This window comes from Nanorana parkeri, unplaced genomic scaffold (genome assembly GCF_000935625.1).
Source record: "Nanorana parkeri isolate BGI_ZX_2015 unplaced genomic scaffold, ASM93562v1 scaffold659, whole genome shotgun sequence".
Classification (NCBI taxonomy): domain Eukaryota; kingdom Metazoa; phylum Chordata; class Amphibia; order Anura; family Dicroglossidae; genus Nanorana; species Nanorana parkeri.
Genome location: NW_017306927.1, coordinates 607,742 through 621,252, shown reverse-complemented (window position 1 = coordinate 621,252; position 13,511 = coordinate 607,742). Strand labels below are relative to the sequence as shown.

Here is a 13,511-nt window from a genome sequence, read left to right as displayed (position 1 = left end):
CTTTTTTTTTTTTTACATTTCGGTAATTTTTCCTTAATATAGTAAAAAAATAAAACCCCCAGTGGTGAATAAATACCACCAAAATAAAGCTCTATCTGTCCCCAAAAAAGGGTATAAAATTCATTTCAGTACAGCGTTGCATGACGGAATAAATGTCAGTCAAAGTACCGCAGCGCTGAATACTGAAAAATGGCCTGGATGGGAAGGGGTTTAACACCGCGGATGTCAACTGGTTAATATACATATAAAAAAAAAAAGACAAATTTGTGTTGAGGAACTAAATGTACAGAGAATCACACTCCGATATTTTGTGGTCGCACTAATGAAAATCCAGTTAATTACTCTTTTACTTTGCTTCTTGTGGATCTGAAGGTGTACTATTTCCAGGAGGAACGAGATAAACTGAGATATGAATGTAATGATCTAGAAGAAAGGGTAAATTGTGAATGTTTATACCCACAACATCTACACCTACTAACACAATATTGCTTTGGTTTGCATACGCACTGACTTGTTTTATTGTAGCTGGAATTACTAATATACGTTTAACACTTAAATTAATTACAGTATTTCACAGAAAGACCAGTTGTAAGTATATTGCACTTTATCATGAGCAATGGTGTATGAAGAGGACTACAGTACAAAGCATGCTGTTTTGTGCTTCTTTGCACAATAAATAAGACTGCATCAGTATCTAAAGCTAAATGGTATGATGTTAGTTGGAGCAGGACTTTTAAAATGGGTTGACTGCTTGTATTTAAAAGTTAGGCCATCCTAAAAAATAAAACATCTGTTTTTTATGTAGATGCTGTTGATAACCACTTCTGGGCCGCAATATGTCTATAGATGGCAACCACCTTTTGAAGTGGTTAAAACAAGATCACGGCCGCTGCAGCAGCCGTGTTCTTGGTACCGCTCTTAACAGCAGGCGATTGCTGTTAATTTACAAGCGATCCGGCGTCTGTACAGGCGCCGGATCGTTTGTACCGTGCGGCGGCGCACCCTCCCCCCCCAGGCGGCTGCCGGTCTGTGACCGGAGAGAGATTCAGCCGCTTCCAGCCGCTGATCTCTCCTCCGATCACTAGACCCGGAAGTGATGTGCATTACATCACTAGATCCTCAGCTTCTTTGGGGTCCCTAGGTGACATTAGGGGTCTGCAAGACCCCTGATGTCTCCATAAAGAGGAACTGTCACACCCTATCTGCTATTAGATAGGGTGCTTGTTAGCTCCCTATGTAATAGCAATAGGGTTAGTGGAAAAAAAATAAAATAAAGTGTTTAAAAAGTTTTAAATCTTTTTAACACTTACACATGCAAACACGCGTCAGTGCGCCTATGTGCAAAAACGACAATTGCGCTACACGTTACATATCGCCGCGAACGTCGGTGCGAGAGCAATAATTCTAGCACTGTCAATGACTGTTAGCACTAAACTGATGAGCGGTAAAAGCGTTTAAAATGTTCCCTATGGGAAATTTTGGGTATTTACATTTTTTTGCGGCTTTACGGGCGAACGCAGTTTTAAGGTTTGACATGTTTGGTATCTATTTACCCGACGTGATCCCGTCTTTCATATTTTACCAAAAAATTGGGTATTATATTATGTTTCTGTGCACTAGATTTTAATTTAGTTTATTTTTTCCTAAAAATACGGGTTTGATAAACATTTGCGCAAAAAAACGGTGCAACGTAAAAAATCCGACCTAGAATTTTTTTTATTCTACAGGGCCGTAGCTTTCAGAAAATATATCATTATTGGGGGTCTGAAGCTGTTTTCTAGCCAAAAATGTATATTTTATCATGTGTGCGCAAATAGTAGGAAAATGCCCCAGATGGCAAGTGGTCCCACTCTAATTTAATGGCTACAACGGAATCTCAATATCCCTATTTGGTTTATTTAGACTATATTATGAACAATGCAGAAAAATAGAATTGTTGAAAACAGACTGATTAAACACCAAACAAAAATAAAAATGACGGATTTTTGTCCTTTCCAAAAAGAAATAAAAATGTTTTGGCTTTAGATATACTATAACGCCCATGGCGTCAAGGGTCATCCAGGAAACTCAGCACTAAAAGCACGGTCATAAATGTATCTGTTGTATCCCATGAGAGTGAAAATGGGAAACCTGTTTGATAAGAGCAAAAACGTGTTGACTAGGGCCCTTGGACAGTTTTCACTCCAAAAATGTCCCCATTGATAGACTTACTATCAATTGTATTGTAGTAACAACTCATAATTTTGGATTTTCCATCACTTTCAGTCCTGGTAACAATGGTCACCAGGACAAATGGGGTAAATTTGCTCAGTGGGGACATAGACTAATAAAAACTTAATGGGCTATAGCCCCTCACTACTTGCCACCAGCCAAAAAGTTTTGGCTTTGGATACAGTTTAATTCTATTTTCATATTGTGGCAACACAAAGTAGGGACGAAAACATGCAAGTTCCTCATTCTGAATTCACTCTACGTTATCAAGGAGACTTCAAGTGGCACAGCATAACTGGTGTAGAGATTGAAACTACTAAGGCAGATAACTTCCAGGAGGTACACCAGATGGTCTAGGGTTACGCTCTGGAACTCTAGTAAACTGTCTTCCATTACACTATTATCTAAATCAGGATATTGTTTAACATTTAATATTATGATAATGCATTTTGGTTCTGTGATGTATAAAACTGTTGTGATTACACATGTAATGCTGATCCAACTGCTGTGTGTGGCTGGCATGTATCAGATTGTACAGGAGAGCAGTTCTTTCACTGTGAACAGTTATGTGAATTGTATGGCTTTGTTTTAGGTCGCAGGTCTCCAGGAAGAGAAGAGCAGCTTGCTTGCTGAGAACCAGGTTCTTATGGAACGCCTGAACCAGTCAGATTCATTAGAAGATCCCAACAGCCCGGCTGGAAGGCGACATTTACAGCTTCAAACACAACTTGAGCAGTTGCAGGAGGAAACCTTTAGGTATAGCATTCACCGAACGCTTTCTTTTACAGTTTCATGTTCTCTGTAATAAAAATATCTTGCGTTACGTTTTTATATTTATTTTTATTCATTTTTTTAAATAAATATTTTTATTTTTTACATTACTTTTTGGGGCTTTGGGGAAATATTAGGGGTCTAAACAGACCCCTGATATTTCCCTTTTTAAAATAGATAGAAAGAAAGATAGATAGAAAGTCCTCAATCTCTTTTTCTGTTTCCCTGTTAATGAACAGGAATCCTCCTATGAGTGTTCCTGTTCATTCATAACATAAGGACATGATATGTTTACTATAACTATACTATAACTACAGCTATTAATGAAAAGGAGGTGATGTCGATCACTCCCATTCATTCATAATTGAGGATATAGTTAACATACCATGTCCTCAATTATCTACAAACACTCAGCGATCACTGATCTCTGAGTGCTTGCACTCACTCTCCTCTCTGACACGCTGTCACAGGAGGCTGATCGAGCGGCGTATGGAGGAGAGCTCAGCCTCCTGTGACAGCGCGGCCTGTTTCCACCCACACACCGCTCTGCCGGACTGTGATAGGTGGCCGAGCGGTGTGGGAGGAGAGACGCCGGCCGCTCACAGCACTCTATTCCCATAGCGCTCGGCCGGCTGTGACACTTTCTCTCTCCGGCCGCTCACAGCACTCTATTCCCGTAGCACTCGGCCGGCTGTGACACTTTTTCTCTCTCCTCCCCGCTGGGACAAAGAGCAGCGCCCAGCGAGGAGGAAAGAAACCTGGGATGCGCCAATGTATCGGCAGGAAAATGCCACTTTCGGCATTATGCCAAAAGTGCCATTTTCGGCCGATATTTTTCGGCTGACGATATATCGGTGCATCCCTACGTATACTAACATTTGTGGCTGATAGTTGCCTTTTTTTTCTCTGAGTTTGTTAGTATATGTGTGATCATTTAATCCTATTAGTAATGATACAATAACAATGTCTAATATTGCATGATTGCAGTTTGCTACATCACAAAATGTACAGATCAGTAGTTATCTTGAACTGTCTGTAGAATCCTAGAACACATATTGTTAGAATGAGTAAAATGCCAAGTGTGGGCTTGGCGCATTCACTAGATGCAGACTTGCTAGGACATTTCCCGTCAGCTGATAAAATAACAAGAAGATATGTACAGCCAGGGGCTGTGCTTATCGTCTTGTCATTTGTGAAGCTAATAAAATTCTTTGCACCTTGAAACGATCATCTGGCTCTCTTTTTGATCTTTGCAATTGCCTGGTTTAGGAATTATAGGCCAGGACCCACAATGATTGCCCCGTTTGTTAATCCAGGACTTCAGCTGCCTAGTAACACCAGACCCCAGTAATAGCATGCACAGGTGGTGGAGGGGTTACATCTTCTCATATAAAAAATATTGAGTCTTTAGAGTAGCGGTTCTCAACCTTTCTAGTGCCGTGACCCTTTGATAAAATTGCCCAAGTTGTGGTGACCCCTAACAGTAAAATTATTTTAGTTGCTCCATCGCTATAATTTTGCTACCGTTAGATAGCGGCTCCCGGCCGCCCGGGAGAGAAGCACTTTCTCCTGGGAAGGTTTACTCTGCTCGATCGAGCAGAATAAACCTTTCCCTGCTCTGGTTTTTTGTTTTTTTTTCCTGACATGGAGCCGCCGGCTGCCGTCAGTCCGAAAACAATAACAAACCAGCTTAGGAATGCATAGCTAGATTCCTATTGCCTATTTCAATTTGCAATATCCAATAGCAAGCTGGCTATTGCACCTGCCCTCTGCTGCTGTCAATCACTAGAAGAGGACCTGATGGAGAACTTTTGCTAGTGGCTATTGGAAAGTGAAATAGCCAATAGGAATTTAGCTATGCATTCCTATGCTGTTTTTTTTTTTTTTTTCTGACTGCTGGCGGCTCCGATGTCAGGAAAAAAAAAACCAGAGCAGGGAAAGGTTTACTCTGCTCGATCGAGCAGAGTAAACCTTTCCGGGAGAAAGTGTTTCTCTCCCGGGGCCGCTTTCTAATAGCGGGAGACTCCGGGAGCGTCCGGGAGAGTTGGGATGTCTTTAAGCGACCCCTGGCAAATCGTCATTCGACCCCCTGACGGGGTCGCGACAGGTTGAGAACTGCTGCTTTAGAGGGTGTCTAGTATGTTTATATATTGTAGTAAGTGCTCAAGTGGTGAATATATTTAGTAGGTATTTTTCATCTTGTATGTCAAAAGATGTTGATTTATTAATATTTTGTTGTATATAAATAATTAGTTTTTTTGTTTTATAGGCTTGAAGCATCCAAAGATGATTACAGGATACGCTGCGAAGAGTTGGAGAAGGAGATTGCAGAATTAAGACAACAAAATGAAGACTTAACCACCCTTGCAGATGAGGCGCAATCATTGAAAGATGAAATGGATGTGCTTCGGTACATAACCATATTTTTTTATTTTTTTTATTTTTTTATGTAATTTAAAATGGTGACCTTAGGGATTTTTAATCTTGATGAAAAATTCTGAAATTGTAGAATATATTTAATGGGTCTTGAAGTTGGTTAGAGTACATGCTACTATCTGCTAGTTATCACAGAATATCGAACCACCTCTATTTATTCAGTTACGCCATTATGTGCCGTATGTACATTCTCTGGTCCCGATACATATTCATGAAAAAAACATTTTCTTTTAACCTGTTGCATGAGTCATTGCTATACTTACTGTAGTGTGTTTGTCTCTGATAAGAGACTCTTGACATTACGGGTTTGTATTTACCAGTTCTTACAGTTTAGATCTTACTTGGAGAGATTCCACTATGGTTGACTAGTTTATGGTTAAATTATAATTGGGGCAACTAGAAATTTTGATGAGAAAATCTTGCCAGTGGAGTCACCAAGAAATATAACAGCATGTTGGTACCACACAAGCTTAAAACCTACCTCCTAGGTAAATTAAATAAAATCTGCCTCTGCACTGCAAGGGTTAATTGATTGTTAATGTCTAGGGTAGCTGTGTAAAGCAATTTTACTTACCTGATCTGCGCTCCCACTGGCTTCATGTCTGGCACCCACAGCCTCTACTCCTCTCCGCTGAAGTCATCTAATGCACTGTCCATAAATCTACATTATACTCGTCTGCTGGGGAAGTGGGGATCAGGTAAGTAAAAGATCTTTACACATCCCTCCAGACATTAACAAGCTATAAACCTTTTGTAGTTGTCGTGTTTTGGGCTTTTTTTTGTTATAACTTGTGATGGGAAAAACATTTGGGCTGCCGTTACTGATGCCATCTTGAATATGCTTGTTGCCTGGCTGTCTCCGTCTTTATTACTTTTTAAATCGTGGAACTAGAGAAGTATGCAGATGAGAAAATCAGACAGAAGGCAGTTCTTATTTGCATGCTTGTGTTGGGTGACTCAAAGTACTGAAATCAGAGGATCGGCACAGGTCATTATTGGCATCCTCTATGTTTCTCTCATGGCAGGATTCTTTAAGCAATCTTAATGATATATTGAGACTGCTGCATATGACTTTTCTCCTTTATGGTTTCAACAAAAATTGCAGATTAGTTTACTAGACTTTACTATGCATTATTAAAATCCAGTAATCGAAGAATGGCAGCTTTAATTTGAGACTTCTCACACAGGTATTTTTGCTTTTGTGACAAGGTCCCTTTAACAGCTGATGGGGTGAAGTGGTGTATAATACTGATATTTCCTTTGCAGTCACATTGTTAAAGTCTTCCAATGATGCACACGCTTATATTTTGCTATATGTATTCTTTCAGGCATTCTTCCGATAAAGTTACCAAGTTGGAGAGTCAGGTTGAGTCTTACAAGAAAAAGTTGGGAGATTTGGGAGATTTAAGACGGCAAGTGAAGCTGTTAGAGGAAAAAAACACCATGTACATGCAGAACACAGTCGGCCTAGAAGAGGAGCTCCGGAAAGCCAATGCTGCTCGCAGTCAGCTGGAAACCTATAAGAGACAGGTATACCCTCACCTTCAAACAAGTCAAATAACTGCTCCATTTCTGCTCTTGGTTTTAATTGCAACATATACAAACAGGTTGTGGAGTTACAGAACAGACTATCGGAGGAATCTAAAAAAGCAGACAAGCTGGAATTTGAATACAAAAGGCTGAAAGAAAAAATTGACAGTTTACAAAAAGAGAAGGACGTAAGTAACATATTGAGTCTTTCCTATTTCAGTGTAAAGTATTTCCTGTAATGCCCCTTGCTTCATATTGTTATCCATTGCATGGTTTACCTTCAAGTCATTTGTGTGTGACCTTCATGTTTTTGCAAGTTTCCTCCCCTTTTTTTTAATATTTTTTTTTTTTTAAACTGTAGAAATTTGTAGATCAGATGCTAGTGGCCTACTCCATTAACTCTACCTAACTGTAACCGATTAATCGAACTTAATAATCGGCTAACTAATCGATTTTGAAAATAATCGTTAGCTGCAGCTCTATGCTTAACCCTCTTGCTGCCAGAACAGTTTTTGCATATTTTATTTCTCCCCACATGTTAAAATGCACATTTTTAGTCCTGAAGACTACTTTTGCTAACATATAAAAGAACAGCCTGCGCTGAGTGATTGGATATCAAATATGTCATGCTATCAAATTTGCTTTACAGCTGCCCAAATCACTTCCACTGTAAAGCCGACAGTCTGCTTTACACAGCCGGGAGTCTGCTTAAGGCCCCATTCACACCAGGGCAGATGCGTTTCAGCGCGATTTCCACGTGATTTTTAAAAGGGCAGTTTTGGGCATTTTGTATTCGCGTTTCTGCGATGAAGCGCAATTTAAAAACGCGCTGATCATCGCATCTCCTTTAAAGGAGAACTATGAGGTGAGTGATTTTCACTCATCCTCATAGTTCTAGCCGACCTATGACAATGAAATTGTCACAGGTCAGCTCACTAGATCGAGAAGTGAGCGAACACATACCGGCGTTCGCTCACCTCTCGATCTATCCCTGCAGAGAGCCGTGACTATTACTCATGGTTCCCTCCCTCCCCGCTCCGATCCTCCAGCGCTGACTGGCGGAACGGGTGGGGGAGGGGGCAGGTACAGCTGGCTCTGCCTCTAGATAGGCAGAGCCAGCTGTTACTCACGCAGCTGGGTGGATCCAGACAGAATTGTCGGGATGCGTTTCGGCTGCGGCATCTCAGTATACCGCGAGCTGTAGCTCACGATATACTGAGCTTTGGGTGACGGGAGGACGCTAGTTTGTGTCCTCCCGTTACCCCTAGGAGAACTATGGGGAAAAGCCCTAACCCCATAGTTCTCCTTTTAAAATCTATGGAATCCACGCTAAAAAAAAAGGCTCTGGGAACATTTCGGGCGGCAGGCAGTTCGGATCGCGTTGAGACGCTCATAGATGTGCAAAGTTAGATGTTCTCATAGATGTGCAAAGTTAGAAGGGGCATTAAAGCAGAATTCTGGTGCTGCACTGCAAAACAGGAACCATGTAATAAGCTAATATGGCTGCCCCAATGTGCACATATAATTACTAATTATACATAGAAGCAAGATTTTTTTTAAAAATGTAACATGTTGATGTAAAACCAAGAACCAGATGTAAATCACATGTACAGCTAAAAAATAGACTATACATTCCCTTTAAAGGCAGACTGTCAGCTGTGATGCTCTAGATGGCACTGTTGGCTCCAATAAAATATCTAGGTCATGGATGTAGGTATAAAATGGGCAGTTAAAAAGAAAATTTATACCTGGCAAAAATGTAGAATAAATAATTTCTAAGTAACCATCACTAACCATCACAACCACTAGTTGATGTTCAGAAAAGCCTCTTCTTTTTTTTGTTTTTTTTGTTTGCTTGCAGTCTACAACAACAGTATGTCAATTATCATTAAGCTGTGTTATAACATTTTGCATGCTTTCTATTCTTTGAATCTTTTATTACAGTAGACGATTGCTCAAAAAAACACAGTTCCCATATGGTATTTGTCTTTTATTTTTCCAATACCGCAGAGACTACGGTCAGAAAGAGATTCTCTGAAGGAAACTATTGAAGAGCTGCGATGTGTGCAGGCTCAGGAAGGTCAGCTTACCACAGCAGGTAAAATATCAAGTCTATGGTCTTTGCGGTACGTCGGTGGCAGAAATAGAAAAATAGATATAGAGTTTTGTGTGTGTGTGTGCATATATGAACTGTTGTGCTGTATGCTCAAATGTGCTCCTCTGCTCTCCCAACATGGCCCTTTACAATCCCTATGTTTTTATTTTTTCATAAACTAGTTAGGTCACCTGGTGCTGTTCATTTGTCCACACTGCATCCCAGTTTAGAGCAGATGACCCTTTTTCTTAGCCCTCAGTAGCAACTCCACTTTGTCTGACTACAGCTTTCTCTTCAGCTGTTTAAACCTCAGAGGAAGTACCTTGCTACTGAACAGAGCCCTTATAACAGGAGAACATCTCTAGATGGGGTCTGAAAAAATGTGAGCATGCACAGTAAACGGACTGAATATTTAACATATCATTTATACATATCAAATATTTAAGCTGGCTAAAAACATTAGATTGCCGCCCCATAATAAGGATTTGCTCTTTCCTTTTTTCCCAAAAGATTAGATATTTATTTATGTATTTGCAGGCTTGATGGCTCTAGGTAACCAGGAACCAGCAGACAGCCTGGCTGCAGAAATTGTTACACCAGAAATAAAGTAAGTGTGGGCTCTGTCTCTTTCTTGAGTGCTTTGTATTTAATTATTTTCCTAAGTTAATTCTCTTTGTTGTAAAATACCTCATAGAACTGACATTCCTTTTAGATGGATACATGTATTGGATCCATTTTGAATCAACTGTGCGGAAAAAAACATAGGCATCATTATTTAGTGCCATTTTTAGTATTTTGATTCCGTATATGTAATGCTGGGCACACACCTTACAACCATCGCAAGACTTTTGTCTTGCGATGGTTGTAAGGTAATTTTAAAAACATACGATCTGCCCATCTTGGACAGGCAGATCGTACATGCAATGACCGCAAGCCCGCCCGGCTGAGTGGCGGGCTTCCGATGACCGCAATGCTGAACAGGCAGTGTGCGCTTGCGCACACCGGCCCGTCCGGCTTTTATCTTATGAACATGCCACACACCTGCCGACAATCGTACGATTCTCGGCGGGTTTTCGAACATGTTCTTACGATAAAAGTCATGCGACCTTACAGTAGCAGAGGTCGCACGCCTTTCACACACCTTGCGATAATCGTACGATCGTGGGATTTCCCACGATTATCGTACGATTATCGCAAGGTGTGTGGGCACCTTAAGGGAAATTTTGCATGTCATCTTTTGACCTTTGTTTAAGGTGACACTAAACTAAGCAGTTAAATCCTAAACATACATTCCAGTACCTTAACTATTAACAGAAATGTACCTTTTTTGTGTATCACTCAGCTGTAGACCCTCAAATCATCTCTGAATTGGTGTTGACTCTCTCCTTCCTTCTGGAGGCTGCCTACTTTTGTTCCCCATGGTCCCTGTGTGTTGTAAAGTAGCCACCACTCCATGCTCACTCCCGTGATGGACTACAAACTCAGTACAAATTAGTAAACTAAACCTGAGATTGTAGTAGAGCTAATTTCAGATGATTTTTAGTGACCCAGCTGAAATCCGCTCGGTGGGCGGCCCTATCTGCCGTCTCTCGCTCAACATTCTTTGATTGAACAATCGAAGGCGCCAGGCAGAAAATGACACTGCTTGCATCCAATTAGATGTGGGCACTGTTCAGGAATTTTGATAGCTAGCAGTGCCGTCTGTCAAAATAAAGTTGTGACAACCTGAGATGTAACCTGAGATTCCTCAATCCACGCTGCCTGAAAGCTGAATGAAAAAATAAACTAATAGTGTATACTCAGGTTTACTCTACTTTCAAGCCAACTGAAAAGGCCCAGTGCATTGATGGAAAGTTATAATAAGATTATGATCCCCTGTACTGTTTGATTTGTATTTGACCTTCTCTATGGAACATACTAGTACTTATATAAATTACTTCATTTGTGCATTGTATGCTGATCAATCGTAAAAATTCTAAACCACCAGAAGTCTTTTTTCTCATATGTTGGATTAAAAGTAGAAGACATTTGCACTGCATTAAAGTTCAGTGCAGCCTGACACTGATACGAGCACAAAAAAGCAGATGTGTGACACATTTTGTTCCATTTCCGCAGGGAGAAGTTAATCCGCCTTCAGCATGAAAATAAGATGTTAAAAATTAATCAAGAAGGATCAGACAATGAACAAATTGCTTTGTTACAAAGCTTGCTTGATGATGCAAACATGCGGAAAAATGAGCTGGAGACAGAGAACAGGTACCAGAGGCCAGATGGTGCTTTAGTGTTCTGTCTGAGCAGAGAGTTTTACTTTCTTGATTTTTATGTTTTTATTTCAAATCGCTACATGTCTTATGGTTGTCACATACACACTTTTTTTTTGTCACCAGGCTGGTAAATCAAAGGCTTTTGGAAGTACAGTCACAAGTAGAAGAGCTTCAGAAATCATTACAAGAACAAGGCGCAAAAGCAGAAGATGTAAGTGAAACTTCCACCAAGCTGGTTTACAGTTCTGTTACATGTATATTACAAAATATACCTGATCATTTTTCTTTCTTTTTTGATAAAGGAATTTGCAAATCATAGGAAACAGATAAGTAAGATTATAGCAAACAGTTACAGGGGTATATTTATAAAACAGTGAATTTGACATTTACCAAATGTTCGATGAAGATAAATCTTCCGAATGCAGTGATACAATTACAGTACTCCTGTATGTACCACTGATGAGCGAGAAAAAAAAAAAAGGAATATGTTGTAACTGCTTATAGCCTCCTGTTACAAACAATCGTACCCCTTAATTATGTGTATTGATTTACAAGCCATAAAAGCAAAGGATACAAGATTGACATTGAGCCTGTATTTTGAAAGATTGTTTTGGTGACTTTTCTACGCATTGTAAAAGTACCTAAGGATTCACTAATGCCTGATTTTATTCTGAGAAAGTGTGCATAATCCATCGGGGATCACTACGATACTTTAAAGTGGATAATCCATCATTGATCCCTGGTTTCATTTAAGTAGCCTAGCTTGAACCCAAAAGTCCTTGTCTGTCCCTGTAATGCAACATTTACAATAAACAGAAAAAAAAGCTTCAGCCACTAACCTCCCAACACACTCTTTTGCTGCTGGGTCCAGCCTCCCAATTTTATTACCTCAGGTGGCTGGACCATTTTTGCTAATTTTCTCTTTTTTGTTTTTTACAGCTTTGCAAGTTAGTAAAGACCGCCCCCCATCCTACCCCAAACCATATATTTTTTGAAGGCACAGGGTCTGTAGAATTGAAATAGGGTGCTACTCATTTTAGATGTCCTCTGGTAGTTGTGCAAATATAATTCAAAACCAAATTTTAATAAAAAATGCACCTAAATTATTATTATTACTTTACACAAATACCAGATAACTTCCACAATTCTCACTAAATCTAAAATATAACATTTGTAGTAATGTTGGTAAATATTTTAATATTTGTACGTTTTAAAATTGTGTCTTTTTGGGAAATGGTGAAGATTAAAGGAAGATTAAAGGAATGTAAAACTGTAAAGTAGCAACTTAGGCTAAAAACCTTGTGGCTGGCTTCACACCTGTGTGTTGTGGTAATGCAATAGCCACAGTGCGTTGAGTTAAATGGCACCCTAAGGCCTGGTTCACACCTGGGCGTTTTACAGCGCGTTCCTACGCGCTGTAAAACGCTCAACATGTGAAAACCAATGATTGCCTATGGGCATGGTTCCCACCTGGGCGTTTTACAGCGCGTAGGAATGCGCTGCAAACGCCCTACGCCCAAAGAAGTGCAGGAGCTTCTTTGGGGCGTTTTGCCACGCGTTGCCATTGGTATTCCCGAGTGTGGATCGCAGTTAACAAAGCGGTAACCCCGAGCCACACTCGGGAATACAGCGTACAGGTCTTACCTTGTCCGCGATCCCCGCTGTGTCTTTGGCGGCTATCCCTTGCGAGCAGCCGCATCACAGGGGGCGGAGCCGGTGGGAGGTTTAAAAGTGAAACTAAAATATTTTTTTTTTACAAATGGAGAAAAGGGAAAAAAACCACAAAAAAAATCATTCCGCCAGTGTTTCACTAAACGAAAAAACGCGGAAAAAAACGAGCATAAAAAAATGCTCAGGTGTGAACACAGCCTAATGCACCTTTCAGCCCACAACAATACACAGGTGGGAACTAACTATGCATTGCATTGTGATGTGCTGCTTTTTTTGACACTAAAAAAAAAATTAACAACATATAGACATCATAGTGCCTTATGTCAAAAAAAGATGTGGCGCGTATGATTTTTGGTGCATTGGCGCCCCATTGATTTCACATACACGTTGGCGTGCAACATAACGCTCATCAACACACCTCGCAAATGTAAATTTAAATATCAATATCAATAATAGTAATGTTACTTTGTATTTTTTACAAAAAGTGTGTGAGCAGTATTTTTTAAACATTTGGTCAGAGGTTATTCAGAAGA

General features: G+C 40.1%; 1 protein-coding gene across 3 annotated transcripts in view; it reads left to right on the top strand.

Annotated features, from left to right (window-relative positions):
- The window catches only part of HOOK3 (hook microtubule tethering protein 3), a 70,557-nt gene that overhangs the window by 36,256 nt on the left and 20,790 nt on the right, over positions 1-13,511 (top strand). For all 3 annotated transcript variants that reach the window (XM_018563371.1, XM_018563370.1, XM_018563373.1), the window contains exons 9-16: positions 2,804-2,967; positions 5,252-5,392; positions 6,747-6,948; positions 7,026-7,136; positions 8,959-9,046; positions 9,581-9,650; positions 11,159-11,299; positions 11,431-11,518. In XM_018563371.1, the coding sequence (XP_018418873.1) occupies positions 2,804-2,967; positions 5,252-5,392; positions 6,747-6,948; positions 7,026-7,136; positions 8,959-9,046; positions 9,581-9,650; positions 11,159-11,299; positions 11,431-11,518 (1,005 nt within the window). The remainder of the gene's footprint in view (positions 1-2,803; positions 2,968-5,251; positions 5,393-6,746; positions 6,949-7,025; positions 7,137-8,958; positions 9,047-9,580; positions 9,651-11,158; positions 11,300-11,430; positions 11,519-13,511) is intronic.